The following is a 16990-nucleotide window of genomic DNA, read 5'->3' on the forward strand; positions in this document are numbered from 1 at the left end:
TCTGTAATGCTGTCTGCCTCCGTCTGCACTGGAATCACCGAGCCTCTCCGATGCAACGTCGTGACGTCAGAGCCCCTCCCCTACGCGTTGCGTCACAGGGTCACGTGACTTCATCAGGGGGAAATGATTGGATGCCACGACTATGCCCATTCACCTATATATATATCTCTCGGCCGCCATTTTACCGAAGCCCACATGGGCGCGGCCATTTTCCCAGTGATTTCCTTTAGCTATATTGAAACTCAGTGTTTGTTCCTATGTGTCCACTCGAGTGCTAGATAATATCTGTCCGTCAGACGTTGCTAGTCGGGTCAGCTGTGTTCCATCTCTTATATTGCAGTTTATACAACATGGCAAATGCCTATACCTTACATTGCTGAGTATATACCTTTAGGCAGGCTACCTAAAAACCATAAAACACTCTTTATTAATATAAAATTAAGTATTAAAATATGCAGATTAAAAATGAGAATTAAAAGTGAATATTTACTATTGCATATAGAAAATATTAATTATGGACACCATACATATCGTTTTTTTATCTGGCCTAATATTATCAATATTATAATGTAATTAATATCTCACATCATCTTATGTAAATCCTATTTGTACCCTTATTATTAAAGGGATATTTGATTAGATTAAATTTATTTTATTATTTGAAATATGTAAGCTCTATACATTTATGTGTATTATTATGCTCACATTTTTTTAAAACCAGCTAAAAATAAAAGTAGTTCAGAATAGAAATAATAATAAAATAAAAAAATAAAAAAAATTATAAAATATAATAGAATAAATTAAAAATATATAGATACTATAAAACCATCCTATGAATAATTAATGGACTCAGAGTATGATTACATGCTATCTCCGTCTACATACTTATTTATTACTGATAAAACATGCAAGGTCAAACTCCTTGTTCAACCCATTGGGAGCTAGACAACCCATTTCATAGATCCACTTCGATTCCTTCTTGCTGATTTCCCCTACTAGGTTGTCACCCCTCCAGTGTTGTACATGTTTTTCTATGCCCCAAAACTCTAATTTTCTTGCATCTTTATTATGATATTTCTTAAAGTGCTGTGATAAGTGATGATATTTGTATCCCCTATTTATATTGTATACATGTTCTTTTATTCGTTCTCTTAGCATCCTTTTAGTGCGACCAATGTATATCAGGTTGCATGGGCATTTCAGAGCATAGATAACCCCTCTTGTGTCACATGATATGAATTGCTGGATAGTATATTCTTTTCCACTTATGGGATTCTGAAAACCTAAAATGGCGACCAATCTTAAGAGAGGCCTAGATACATTGAAAAAGAGGAATGATATTGTAATACGCCCAGCTGACAAGGGAGGGGGCATAGTGATACAATCAAGGACCTATTATGAATCAATTATGACAGAAATGCTTAATGATAAAGACACATATGAAGTGCTAATCAATAACCCTACTAAGGAATATAAGAAAAAGCTAATAAAACTAGTTACATATGGGAAAAAGAAGGGAGTGATAAATGAGAAAGAACATGAATATCTAATACCATCAGTATGTAGACTACCCATCATGTATTCAGTTCCTAAAATTCACAAAAATAGTACCAATCCGCCAGGCAGACCCATTATTAATGGGATAGATTCACTCACAGCGAGACTGGGTGAATATGTAGACAATTATTTGCAGCCATTAGTAATTAAAACTAGAGCATACTTAAGGGATACAAAACATGTAATACAGGAAATGAAGGACATACAAATAGATAAAAACACGCTTTTGAGTACAGCAGATGTAGCAGCACTGTACACTAACATAGATCATCAGGGGGCTATAGAAGCAGCCAAATGGGCGCTGAACAAATATGGAAACATCACCAATAGACATAAAAAATTCATCATAAAATGTTTAAAATTTTGTCTCACTCACAACTATTTCTGGTATGGTAACACACACTATTCCCAAAGAAAAGGAGTAGCTATGGGCGCTAAATTCACCCCTAGCATTGCTAATCTTTATATGGCGAAATGGGAAGATGAATCAGTGTTTCAGAATAAGAAAACAGAAATAGTAACATACAAGAGGTACATTGATGACCTACTGGTGATATGGAATGGTGAAAAAGTAGAACTCATTAAATTCTATGACGATCTAAATAGGAACGAAGCTAATATAAAATTGAGCTATGATATACATGAAACCTCTATAAATTTTCTAGATATTCAAATTTTTAAAGAGGGACTACAATTATACACTAAAAACCATTTTAAATCAGTTGATAGAAATGCATACATCCCCATAGACAGCTGCCATCACAAAGCGTGGTTAACAAATATCCCCAGAGGCCAATTTATTAGGCTGAAAAGGAACTGTACAAACATGAAGGACTATGTAGAACAAAGTGGAATAATATCAGAAAGATTTATAAACAAAGGGTATAAAAAAGAAATAATACAAAAGGAAAGGGAGCAAGTAGGCTCTATGGATCATAATGAACTGATAGCAGATAAACAAAAAGAGAATACTGAAAAGGAGGAACTATCAGTAGTGTTACAATATAATACCCAGTACAAATCAGTACAAAATATAATAAAGAAACACTGGAAGATTCTAACATTAGATAAGCACTTGAAAAATAATATCCCAGAAATACCAAGGTTTATATACAAAAAAGCTCCCAACATTAGGGATAATGTTGTCAAAAGCATAATAGCACCACCTATTAAAAATCATCAAATAAGTTTCTTTCAGGGAAAGGGGTTCTATACTTGTGGTAGATGCTACAGTTGCATCAGATTGGTAAATAACCCCAGGAGAAGATTCACATTTCAGAATCCCATAAGTGGAAAAGAATATACTATCCAGCAATTCATATCATGTGACACAAGAGGGGTTATCTATGCTCTGAAATGCCCATGCAACCTGATATACATTGGTCGCACTAAAAGGATGCTAAGAGAACGAATAAAAGAGCATGTATACAATATAAATAGGGGATACAAATATCATCACTTATCACAGCACTTTAAGAAATATCATAATAAAGATGCAAGAAAATTAGAGTTTTGGGGCATAGAAAAACATGTACAACACTGGAGGGGTGACAACCTAGTAAGGGAAATCAGCAAGAAGGAATCAAAGTGGATCTATGAAATGGGTTGTCTAGCTCCCAATGGGTTGAACAAGGAGTTTGACCTTGCATGTTTTATCAGTAATAAATAAGTATGTAGACGGAGATAGCATGTAATCATACTCTGAGTCCATTAATTATTCATAGGATGGTTTTATAGTATCTATATATTTTTAATTTATTCTATTATATTTTATAATTTTTTTTATTTTATTATTATTTCTATTCTGAACTACTTTTATTTTTAGCTGGTTTTAAAAAAATGTGAGCATAATAATACACATAAATGTATAGAGCTTACATATTTCAAATAATAAAATAAATTTAATCTAATCAAATATCCCTTTAATAATAAGGGTACAAATAGGATTTACATAAGATGATGTGAGATATTAATTACGTTATAATATTGATAATATTAGGCCAGATAAAAAAACGATATGTATGGTGTCCATAATTAATATTTTCTATATGCAATAGTAAATATTCACTTTTAATTCTCATTTTTAATCTGCATATTTTAATACTTAATTTTATATTAATAAAGAGTGTTTTATGGTTTTTAGGTAGCCTGCCTAAAGGTATATACTCAGCAATGTAAGGTATAGGCATTTGCCATGTTGTATAAACTGCAATATAAGAGATGGAACACAGCTGACCCGACTAGCAACGTCTGACGGACAGATATTATCTAGCACTCGAGTGGACACATAGGAACAAACACTGAGTTTCAATATAGCTAAAGGAAATCACTGGGAAAATGGCCGCGCCCATGTGGGCTTCGGTAAAATGGCGGCCGAGAGATATATAGGTGAATGGGCATAGTCGTGGCATCCAATCATTTTTCCCTGATGAAGTCACGTGACCCTGTGACGCAACGCGTAGGGGAGGGGCTCTGACGTCACGACGTTGCATCGGAGAGGCTCGGTGATTCCAGTGCAGACGGAGGCAGACAGCATTACAGAGGCAGAGGCAGAGTATTACTGAATGTTATCATCTATGCTGTCCTGGATCACATCAGAGCCATATACCGCTGTGCAATACTGCAACTGGCAGCAATAAATTTCCATTATACATAAGGATAAGGCACCATGGTCTTTTTTTCCTCTCTTTTTCAATTGACCCACATTCCTCATACTGGTGAAAGGAGGACTTGAGAAGGTGGTGACCCCAGGAGGGGAAGTAGGAGATTCCTAGAGAGCTGGTCAGAATATCCATTTATGAGCAGCTGCACAAGGGGAAAGAGGAGAGCACAGGAGAATCCCTATAGATCCACACCTACCTTCTGGAACAGCTTATATAAGAGTATCATCCCATCAATCCTGGAAGGATTAAAAGCGTATTTGCCTGAATTTATTCAGGCAAATATTAAGGTGAGCGCATAGGGAGACCACTAAGCACTCGGCGAGAGGGAATAAGGAATCCACCTGCACATTGCACTTATTTGAAAGACTTTTAATTCATTGTTTTTTATTATATGAATTTGCACTTGCACATTTATGTATGCTTTTGCACAATATAGATGGAGTGATCACAGCAGATCAGAGGGGCACAAATTTAGGATTGTATTTATTTGAATTTTTTTACAGTCACATTTAATTAAGGATTGACTGATATCAGTCACATGTATGAAGGTTGTTGATTTATTTATATCTATATTTTTTGATTCACCAGTTATAGTGATTCACAGTTGACTCATTATCATTTATTATTTATTATTGATTATTTTTATTCACTAGTCAAGGCGATTTATGAATTGTTTCAGATATTAATTCATGTACCCCAAGAATTAGGTTATATATACAAGTAAATAGGAGCGCGGCACTATATATTTATAACATGTCCTTAGTCTGCTTGTCTTCAGCAAACTGTTTGCGTGCTTTCTTGTGCATCATCTTTAGAAGAGGCTTCCCTCTGGGACAACAGCCATGCAAACCAATTTTATGCAGTGTAGGTCTTATGGTCTGAGCACTGACAGGTTGACCCCCTCTCCTTCAACCTCTGCAGCACTCATACGTCTATTTCCCAAAGACAACCTCTGGCTATGACACTGAGCACATGCACTCAACTTCTTTGGTCGACCATGGCGAGTGGAACTTGTCCTGTTAAACTCTGTATGGTCTTGGCCACCGTGCTGCAGCTCAGTTTCAGGGTCTTGGCAATCTTCTTATAGCCTAGGCCATCTTCATGTAGAGCAACAATTCTTTTTATTCAGATCCTCAGAGAATTTTTTGCCATGAGGTGCCATGTTGAACTCCCAGTGACCAGTATGAGAGAGTGAGAGTGATAACACCAAATTTAACACATCTGCTCCCCATTCACACCTGAGACCTTGTAACACTAACGAGTTACATGGCATCAGGGAGGGAAAATGGCGAATTTGGCCCAATTTGGACATTTTCACTTAGGGGTGTACTCACTTTTGTTGCCAGAGGTTTAGACATTAATGGCTGTGTGTTGAGTTATTTTGAGGGGACAGAAAATTTACACTGTTATACAAGCTGTACACTCACTACGTCACATTGTAGCAAAGTGTCATTTCTTCAGTGTTGTCACATGAAAAGATAGAATAAAATATGTACGAAAATGTGAGGGATGGACTCACTTCTGTGAGATACTGTGTGTATATAATGTGTGTGTTTTGTTCCCCCCTTCTCCAAAAGATCAATAAGAATTAGGCTGATCATAAAAATAAGCCTAGAGCTTCAGTAGCTACAATTGATGACTAAGAAGTATTGAATATTATTATTTCATATTTACACTTTTCTGACTGAAAAAATAAACTATACGGTCTGTTTAATAAAGCCTTAATTAGGAATTAAGAGACAGAAGCGAAGATGTGCTATAATCCAAGGTGACAATTCATGTTGTTTCCATAACTTTAGAGCAGTCAGAAGAAAACCAAGTTGTAATTGGTCATGGTGGTTTACCTGATCATTTTATCATTGTCACACAAGCCTGTATAGAGATGTATATGTGTATGAACATACCTTAAGCTCCACAGGGGTGTGGATTAGGAACAGATCCACGTAATCTAGCCCAAGATCCTTTAGAGATCTTTCAAGAGCCGGACGGACCCTTTCCGGGGCATGATTAGTTAACCAAAGCTTGAAAAAAGAATAAAGAATTTGGTCAAAAAAGGTGATATGGTTAGTGATAAGGATCTGTCAAAAAGACAGGGATAAACTCGTCAGGTAGCAGTGCAACATCTTTAGGTGGCGAGTTTTTGTGACAGTAGGTCATCATGATCACCTCTGGGCTTACATTGTTGGATGACATGATTAACAGTGTAGTTACACTGGGGAACTTACTTTTTTCAAATAAAGAACCTTGTCATGGTGTCAAGTGGGAATGAGGTCCTCGTCCCCTTAACATGGAAGCAAGGTGCTGGAGGGAGCTTGCCAGGCAACTTTTCCCCTTCGAACCATCTGTTTTTTTTTTAAAGCGGAGCTTCACCCAAAAGAGGAAGTTCCACTTTAAGGACTGGTTCCCCATGCCCCGCTAAGGATTGGCACCTTTGGGGTGGGGAGGGAGCGGTACCCAAAATTGAGAGGTACCCGCTCTCACTTCCGCTGCAATTGCATAGGCGATCAAGGAACCGAAGTTGTCCTCACCTCCCTCCTCGTAGTCTTCTGGGATATGTGGCAGGTCCTGGAAGACTACAGGACCATTCAGAAAGTGCAGAGCTACCCACGCATGCACAGTGGGCACCCAGCTGTGAAGCCGCAAGCTGTCACAGTCAGGTGCCCACACTGAACATGCAGGTTAGATTGTACGCCCCTTGAGGGTTAAGGACTGATGTGAATGTACAAAATATAAGTAAAGCGCTGCGTAAATTGACGGCGCTATATAAGTACCTGAAATAAATAATAAATAAATAACACAGGACAAGGTGAAACGGGCTGTGGGGAGGACACCGTGGGATTGAGGGACAGGTGAGTGTGTTTTTGTACCTGCTGACATTTTGTTTTAACAGTTTTACTGAAAATCTGCTTTAACTGTACCTTTCTGTAGCATCACTTGCAGCTTTAACACATCACAACATGCATGTTATTTAAAGAATTTTGCATTTTCAATGTTGCCCTTTAAACCACATGAAAAGACCCTCACCCAGCTAACTTTTTGTTTTTTGTTTTTTTATTGGTAGAAAACTACTTTTGCTCCTGCTTTGTGACTCTGTCACATGCACACCTGATGGAGGCTACAAATGACCATGTCAGCATACATTGCGCAACCAATGTCAGTATGAGGAAGCTGGTCCAGAACAATGATGTGGAACTATAGTGGATGTAAAACTCCCAAACATTATGTTTTTGGTGAAAGTAGTTACACTATATTAGTGCAATGGTTTATGAAACTCAAACTTTCAGTAAAAATTACAATACAGTTAATTTTAGGTCACAAAAATGTAATATATTACCATATTATTGTAAGTAAAATATAAAAGATGAGATTGTGGCAAGTAAATAGATACCCAACATGTCAAAACTCAAAATTGTATGCAGCCGTGAAACTGGCAAACTTCAGTACCCTATATTTTTCATAGGCAATACTTTAAAAGCCCTTCAGGTCATCAGTTTAGTGTTAACCATGAAAAATGGACCTAGAATTGTTGCCTTCGCTCTGGCTTGCATAGGTGCCCCCAATGCATGCATTTACATTAGTACGTACAGTGAGTATAGCAAAGAATCCCCTTTTAAAATAATCACATTTTGTTGCTTTGTAGCCTGAAATGGAGACAAACACAGTTTTTGTTGTATCCAGCTGTATTTATATGCAATTCATAAAATCCACATGAAAGGGAACACCAACATGTCAGGAAAAAAACAGAAAAACAGAAACCACACCACGGCATAGGGCCCTACGGGTCTGGTCTGGTATGGATTTTGAGGGGAACACCCCACACCAAAATGAAAAAAATAAATAAAATAAAATAAAGGGTGCGGGGATCCCTCCAAAAATCCATACCAGACCCAAAGGGCGCTATGCCGTGGTGTGGTTTCTGTTTTTTTTGTTTTTTCCTGACATGTTGGTGTTACCTTTCATGTGGATTTTATGAATTGCATATAAATACTTAACGAACACACAAAGGACCCATGTTCAAGTCGAACTTAAGTTAGACTCAAACATGCAGCCCATCACTAGCTTTTTAGTCTGTGTTGAAGTTAGAGTCTACAAACTATAATTATATATATATATATATATATATATATATATATATATTTGAAAAGTGATCAGTCCTCATGTAATGACTGCCCATCTAATTTCACGAGGCCCTAAAATTTTAGGATAGTACAAATATCCCCAAATGACTCGTTTTTGGAAAGTAGACAGTCTGAGGTATTTAGTAAGAGGCATGGTGTTTTTTTGAAGTTTTAGGGGTTTTTTTTAAACTAATTAAATTTTTTTTCCCTCACAAAGTGTCATTTTAACAACAATTTTTAATACAAAAAGGTCTAGTTACCTTTCCAGTACATAAAATGTCCTCTCTCTTCACTGTTCCATCAGCAATCTTTGCGTTGATAGCCTGGCCAACTTGTACCTCATTGCCGTAGATAAAAGCACCGTCAATATGACGATAGCCAACATCAATGGCCACCTTTGTAGCCTCTTCAGCCTGCTCTTTAGTGTACTGCAATAAAAAAAAGGGAGCAATACATTATGAAGAAATAGTGTTTCCACTTTAAGGCTAACCACTTCAGGACTGGCATGGTAACCCCACACCCTTTCTCTCCAGGCCATTTGTCAGTTGTCAGTGCTGCGATAATTTGACTGTCAATTGATTATGCAACACTGTACGCAAATCAATTTGATATCATTAATCTTTTGCTGGTATTTATTAACCATTGTTTTTCTTTTATACTATATAAAGAAAAAAAACCCATAAAATTTTAAGAACAAAATAGTTTTCCTTTACTTTGTAATATAAAGCATTACATTAATATTTATGGTAAAATGTGCTACTACCCATCCAATCCACAGAACTGTATAAAAGTTTATGGGTGTCCAACGTGCAGTTGCAGAGGGAGGTCTGCACCTGACGCTGGTTCCAAGAAGTCATACTTTGCACTTTGGGTTTAGTCTGCCTGAAATGTGTTAAACTGATTTAAACTAAAAGGTGAGTTGGACTTTAATGCAATGCACATTAGCGATCTAAATACCATACACGCACTATGCAATAAATTCTACTTTGCACACTTATCCTGGTACATGATGCACTGATAAGGCATATGATGCTCTACAATATGCAAACAACATAATTACTGATTTTGGTGCATAGTTATGCTGGTCACACAATCTGTCAATTGCTGCCAAATTTTGCTCTTTTCTCTTTGAATTTTCCTTCAGCCTATATAAGCTTGAAATGTAAAATTGCAACATTGAAAGCAAAGTATACCAAAACATGCAAAAGATGCCACTGGCAATATAAAAAAAAAAAGAAGGTTCAAACAATGGCATTCAAAATGCTCATTCCAAAGTCAATGTGCTTGTTGCTTGTCTTTCTAGCACTAGTCAGTTAAGATGTAGGCAGATCTTGCTGGATCCATCAGCACTTCAACCAGCCTCACCCATTATAGTTCATCCCACTTGAAGGACAGGTTTGAACACATTTCCCGTGTCATGTGGGCAATAAGTGATGATAGAAAACATTTAAGGTCTCTGTTAGCCTGCATTCACACTGTTGTGGTGCATTAGCAAACACATGTTATTTGGATAGGATGCCTAATGAACAGGGGCGGATTGACAACTCATGGGGCCCTGGGCAATAGGGGATCATGGGGCCCCTGTGTCCTTGCCCAAACAAATAAGCCTATAAAAAAGGTACCAGGGTAATCTCATGGGGCCCCCTACTGACCCCGGGCCTTCGGGAAGTGCCCGAGTTTCCAAATGGTCAGCCCGCCCCTGCTAATGAACCAAAATGCACTAAAAATGTTTCATGCACTATTTTTTTCTAACACTGAAATGTTGTGTTACCCTGTGCTGTGAGGTGCTACAATGCAGCTGTGCTGATAGGGTGTTTTGAGATGCCTTGAACCACTTCAAGCCCAGATACTTTCACCCCCATCCAGTCCAGGCCATTTTTCAGTTTTCAGCACTGTCATACTTTGAATGACAATTACTCAATCATGCACATTGTACCCAAATTACATTTTTATCACATCATGGAGACAGATAAGAGTTTTCTTTTGGTGGAAGTTAATCACCACTTTATTTTTTGCTATGTAATTGAAAAATAAATACCAAAAACTCTGAAAAAAACAACAAAAAAAACAAAACAACCAACAACCCCCCCCCCCCCCACGGTTTTCTTAGTTTCCGTTATAAAATTTTAATAATAAATCTTTCTTCAAAAATGTAAACCAAAATGTATTCTGCTACATTTCTTTGATGAAAATAACCCAAATCAGTGTATATTATTTAGTCTGTGAAAGTTATAGAGTCTAGAAACTATGGTACATACAGTATATTAGCAAATTGATCATTCCTGATGTACTGACTGCCCATCTCATTTCTTAGGGCTCTAAAATGCCAGGACAGCACAATTACCCCCCAAATTACCCATTTTCTGGAAAGTAGACAGCCCAGGGTATTTAGCAAGAGGCATGGTGAGGTTGACGGTGTAATTTTTTGGCATACATTTTTGGAAAAGTATTTATATAAAATTTGTTTTTTTCCACAAAGTTCTCATTTTAAGAAGACTTTTTTCACACACAGCATATGCACACTTATAATTACACCACAAAACTCATTCTGTTCTGCCTCGCGAGTATGGGGATAGCACTTGTGACACTTTTTCACAGACTAGATACATAGAAGTGCCCAAAATCCAAGCAGCGCTTTTGGGCTTTCAAGACATATAAATTACACATACATTATGCATCTAATGTCCTGACTATCTACCACGTTTTTGGAGGCCCCAGAGCATCAACACAATGGAAACACCCATACAATTACTTTATGAAAAGTAAACACTCCAAGGCAGCTATTCTAAACTAGGGTTCCTTGAAAAGGTTTCTAGGGGTTCCGTGAGCAATGAGAAATTTCTGCCTCTCAGATAAGTAACCACTAACCCCAATGATCTTTTTAGCTATCTGTAAGGGGGGATTCTTCCTAATGACCCCAAATGTAAGAAGCCTACTCCACATTGACCATCACACTAATATACCGTGAGCTAAATATATACCTATAGCAATTACCAGGGCTTTTTGTCCCTCAGAGAATAGATGCAGGAACTCCACCCTTCTGAGTTTCTGCCCCCTACCCACCTCTGAGCACTGTTCCTTGGTTTCACCCCCTACCTGTCTCTGAGCACCATCCCTTGGTTTGAACCCCCTACCCACCTCCCAGGAACAGTCCTTTTAGAGAATACAAAGCCAAGTATCATTTTGTATGGAATTTGTTTATGATAACAAGAAAAGCAGTAAAATAGATCCCCTTCAGCCAGAAACAATAGCCCCCCCCCCCAGCAACAATGGATCCCTACAACAAAAGACCACCCCAGCAACTATAGACCCCCAGCAGCAACAACAGATCCCCCATCAGCAAGCAAGAATAGACCCCTCCCTCAACAGTAGATCTTTTCCTACAACAGTTGACCTCCCAGCAACAATAGACCACCATGCAAAAATAGATTTCCTCAAGTGACAATAGATCCCCCAGCAGCCAGCATCAATAGACCCTCTAAAACACCCCAGCACCCCTTGCCATTACACACATTCAGTGATGGAGGTGCCGGAACTGCGTTCCCCCGCATCCCTGCTGAAAAAAAGCCCTGACAATTACTATCAGGGATTCCCTTAGACCAAAAATTTATTTCAAGGATTCCTCTATTTTAAAAAGATTATGAAAAGTTGCTCCAAGGCAGGGATGTCAAACTGGTGGCCCTCCAGCTGTTGTGAAACTACAAGTCCCATCATGCCTCTACCTTTGGGAGTCATGCTTGTAACTGTCAATCTTGCAATGCATCATGGGGCAACAGCTGGAGGGCCACCAGTTTGAAACCTGTGCTCCAAGGTATTTTCTGAAAGGCATAGTGAGTCTTATGAAGACTTCATTTTTTTGCCACAGGTTTTTGGAAAATGCAGAATGAAAGTGAAAATTATTTTTTTTTAACACATGATTGTCAATTTATTAGGAAATTTCTAACACACAGAATGGGCATACTTAGAATTACACACCAAAACACTCGCTACTTCTCCCATGTGCAGTGATATCACCTGTGTGAGACTTTCACTTTTTGGACTGATATGGCAATATATAAGTACCTGTAATAAATAGTATCAAAATCAATGTACGGTAATGGACAGGCAACATAGCTCAGTGTAGCATCACTTAAAGCAGTCCCAGCTCATATAAGCCAAGCATGCCTAGCCTACTGGTACATGGCTGCCCCCAGACATGCCATATTCACTGGTCGGGAAGTACAGGAGGTTAAGAAAGTAAGAACAAAGGAGTTCTTGTGGTTCCAGGAGTGCACCGCAGAGGATGTCTGGGACTGGTGTCTTGCAGGAACATAGTCGGGCATGCAGATGGGTCAGTTGAGGTGTAGGCAGAGACATGGTCATACAGGCAAACAATCAGGTCAGGCAACTGGCAGAATGTGGTTATTAACAGGCCAGGGTCAGTACAGACGACAATCAGGGACACCAACTGTGACTGGCTGCAGTATTCAGGGGTGGTTGAGCTGCAGGGACACCATAACTGGTGTGGCTGTGGTCAGGAACAATGACTTGTGCAGCGGTGATTAGGGACACTGACTGGTGTACAGTATGTAAGAAAAATGTATAAATGTTTTTTTTTTTTTGAAAATTTGTAAAATGTCTTTAACATACAGTCACCAGAGCAGTGCAGTATCACCATAGTGACTCTATACTACTCTGGGGGTTTGACAGTGAACCTAGTCCCAGTTCTGTATTTACCTGCATTGGCGTTTGGTACAAATGCTTTTTGCTGCATTTGTGGGAATGAGTTGCATCTTCGGTACATTTACATACAAAAAATGCAGCATGCTGGCCTTTTTTAGAGCATATTGCTGCAATTTAAAACCGTGATTAACTACATATGATGTAAATGTATATGACCCTCCAAATGAGCCTTACTACACATGGCTGCCTTGTATACTCCAGGTGCCATCAACATGGTTCTAGGCTGCTCCTGTGCTCCCAGTGCTGCAAGAGACTCTCTGCTGCTTCTGTATTCTTTGTGCTGCAGGAGACCGTCCCTACTGCACTTGTGATTCCAGGACCCCAGTGCTGCGAGATACTCTCATACCGCTCTGTGTTTAGTTGTTACTGGTTTATAATCATCTGTAGCCTGCTCGGTTGTGTCTGAGGACCACAACCTGGCAACGGTGTTGCAGCAAAACCCAGGCACTCTTTAGATTCTGCACCTCAGGCTACACCAGTGTGTCTTAACATTTTTTAAGTCACAGAACCCTATAAAAGTATTCAAATTCTCAAGGCATCCCAGTCAAAAATGAGGGTGCAATGAGGGCAACAACAGAGTTCTCAGCCCTACCCCTTCACATCAGTGTCCTTAGTCCACCCTTCAACATCAGCATCCTTAGTCCACCCCCCACATTGGAATCCATAGTCCCCCCCCCTCAATATGAGAGTCCTTAGTCTCCCCCTCTCAACATCAGAGTCTTCAGTGTACCTCCCTTTCACATCAGAGATCTCAGCCCCCCTCTAACATCACAATTCTAAGCCCTCACCTTAAAGCGGCACTCCACCCAAAAGGGGAAGTTCTGTTTTAAGTACTCCTCCCCTGCCACATTTGGCATGCAATTTTTGAGGGGGAGCGGGTACCTAGTTTTGAAAGGTACCTGCTCCCTAGGTGATCTGAGCAGAAGTTCTCATCTCCCCTTCCTGCAGTCTTTTTGGACACTTCACAGGTCCCAGAAGACTGCTGGACCAGTCAAGAGGTGCAGCGTAACTCACACATGTGCAGGTGCCCACAGTGGAGATGCCAGTGAGAGGGAGAGAAGAGATGGTTTGGGTAAGCACATCACTGGATCCTGGGACAGGTGAGTGTGTTTATTAAGAATCTGCAGCTAAGGTACAAAAACTGTAGGTGCTGTCTTTTAACCAATTCAATACCAGGCAATTTTACACCTTACTGCCCAGGCCAGTTTTCAGGTTTCAGCGCTCTCACACTTTGAATGACAATTGCGCGGTCATACAACATTCAAGCCAAACTAAAATTTTATCATTTTCTTCACACAACTAGAGATTTCTTTTGGTGGTATTTAATTACCACTGGGGTTTTTATTTTTTGCTAAATTAACAAAAAAAGACCAAAAATGTTGAAAAAAAACACACGTTTTTCTTTGTTTCTGTTATAAAAGTTTGCAAATAAATAATTGTTCTTCATAAATTTAGGCCAAGATGTATTCTACTACATGTCTTTGGTGAAAATCACCCAAATTAGGATGTATTATTTAGTTTGTAGGAAAGTTATAGAGTTCACAAACTATGGTATAGATCTGAATATTGATCATTCCTGAAGTACTGACAGCCAATCTAATTTCTTGAGGTCCAAGAATGTCAGAACAGTACAGATATCCCCCAAATGACTCCTTTTTGCAAAGTAGACAGTCCGACGTACTTCATAAGAGGCATGGCGAGTTTTTTGAAGTTGTATTTTTTTGTCATAATTTTTCGGAAAATGAAACAATTAAAAAAATTAGTTTCACAATTTTTTTTTTACATATTGTCACCAGTGCAGTACAGCGTCATCATATAACTGGCATGGCGGTGATCAGGGACACTGACTGGTGACAGTATGAAAAAAAATATATATTTTTTTTTAATTATTATTATTTTTTATTAATTTTTTTTTCTTTTTTTAAGATTTTTTTTTCATATTTCACTATGACCAAAGTAGTACAATGTTACCATAGTAATATTGTACTACTTTGGGGAAGTGATCAGTATTTATGTTATTTTTTTTACACAATTTGCTTATAGCAAAGAATTACTTTGCTATAAGCAAGCATTTACCTGAATGACATCGATTCGTTCAGGGTTTTTTTTTTGTGCTTAGCTGTGATTTGGCCACAGCTAATCACATGACATGTGCATGTGATTAGCTGTGACCATTCACAGCTAGACACTAGTATACAATGGATGGCATGAATGAAGCCATCCATTGTATACAACTGTCATGTGACCTGCTGTGATTGGTCACAGCAGGTCACATGGTACCGCAACGGGGGCCGATACTCAGATCTGTCATCGGCCGTGTCTGTGGTACACGGCCGGTGACAGATTGCGCCACTGCGCGGCTCTGCAGGAGCGCGATCTGCGCATGTGCGGGAGGATGCCATATGGCATCCACACGGAACGCTGATGACATTTGCCGGCCATAGGGCGGGCGGCAAATGGTTAATACACACAAAAACAACTGGAGCTCCTCTTTAACATCAGTCCCCCCTTCAAACATCAGAGTCCTCAATGTCTCTCCCTTTCACATAGGAGTCCTCAATGCCCTACCTTCAAATCAGCCTCCCTTTTAAGCTCTGGTTGACATCTGTGCTGTCTGCGATTTGCGCTGGCGTGAGAGCCCATTCATTTGAATGGACTCCTGTGCCCCAGGACATACAGGGAAGAAATCCCTGCACTACTTTGCAGCCCACATGGGAACCTAGGTTCCCAATACAGTTTTGATTTCCAGTGCGGGTGGCATGCCATTAGAATTGACTGCGTGTCCTGCATTTCTCTGTGCGGGTAGTGTGGCTGCAGGTATTTGTGCGGGTCCCACAGCAGCACCACCCACACAGATGTGAACCGGGGTAAATCAGAGTCCTCATCCTCACCCTTCACATGGGGGGTCCTCAGATGCCCACTTTTACATCAGTTGGCCCATTTGCACCATGGACTTGCATGGTGCTGTGCAAAAACATGAAACACAACTCGGCACCCTACTTGAGAAATGCTGGGCTACACTATCATTCGTAAGATCCTGGAGCTTCCTCTTCCAGTGAACAGGGGCCCCAGTCCATGTCAGGAGTGCAGGGAGCATTCCCACACCAACACCCCACTGCTACTTTACAAATGTTTTGCAAACTGTGACTAGAATATACACAGAGTATACACAGCACCCCCCAGCCCTCCTTGTCCAGGCCTTGATCAAACTGTACAGCTCCACTGTCAATGTTATCTGCTTTGTTTCATTTTTAATAAATTTGCTTGGATAAAAAAAAATGTCAGTATCAGAGACATTTAACCATCTATGTAATCTGATCCCTAGAATGACAGCACCTCACCTGTTTTGGGGCGTAGGTACCGAACCCCATCACCGGCATCTTGTGCCCATCATTCAGGGCCACACAGGAGTCTGATTTCAGGGCCATTGTCTGCTCTCTATCTTCAACAATCACTTCTTTGCTACTTCTGGAACTGACTATATTTTGTTTGTAACCAGTCCTATGGGCGTGCCTGTAATTTGGGACTGTGCCAACTCATTTTCTAATGCTTTTCATAAATATCTTCAAAGAACAGGATATAAATGCTGTTATATACTCTAAATAATCATTTTTGTTGATATCTTATAACAAAACCGAGGGTTGTATTACCACATATAATGCTATGATGTAGATTTGCTAGAGACCCCTTTGTGCTCTGAATTTGGTTTAGTCCTGTCAGTGCATGTGAGTAAACTTTAGAATGAAGTTGAAATGAGCAGTACTTGTTCACTCTAAAATGGCTGCATACTGAGTGACTGAGGTCATGTGAAGTGGCCGCCTCAGGCAGCACTCCTGAGGGGCCGCACTGTGTCCATACCAGGCATTCCATCCTCCGTACAGCTCTGTAATGCCGAGCCTGGTAAAGTCACAGGTCAGAGTTACTGAGCTC

At 39.5% G+C, this 16990-nt stretch overlaps 1 protein-coding gene across 1 annotated transcript in view; it reads right to left on the reverse strand.

The window, feature by feature from the left end:
• The window catches only part of LOC149449345 (aldo-keto reductase family 1 member C1-like), a 39361-nt gene extending 22805 nt beyond the window's left edge, over positions 1-16556 (reverse strand). Inside the window, exons 1-3 of the mRNA XM_089693378.1 lie at positions 16402-16556; positions 8599-8766; positions 6125-6241 (exon numbers count right to left, since the gene is read on the reverse strand). Coding sequence (XP_089549504.1) covers positions 6125-6241; positions 8599-8766; positions 16402-16488 — 372 coding nt within the window. The 5' untranslated portion in view covers positions 16489-16556. The remainder of the gene's footprint in view (positions 1-6124; positions 6242-8598; positions 8767-16401) is intronic.
• Between the last annotated feature and the right edge of the window lie 434 nt (positions 16557-16990).

Source organism: Staurois parvus, unplaced genomic scaffold (genome assembly GCF_062004578.1).
Source record: "Staurois parvus isolate SC_StPar_1 unplaced genomic scaffold, SC_StPar_1.0 ptg000629l, whole genome shotgun sequence".
Lineage (NCBI taxonomy): Eukaryota > Metazoa > Chordata > Amphibia > Anura > Ranidae > Staurois > Staurois parvus.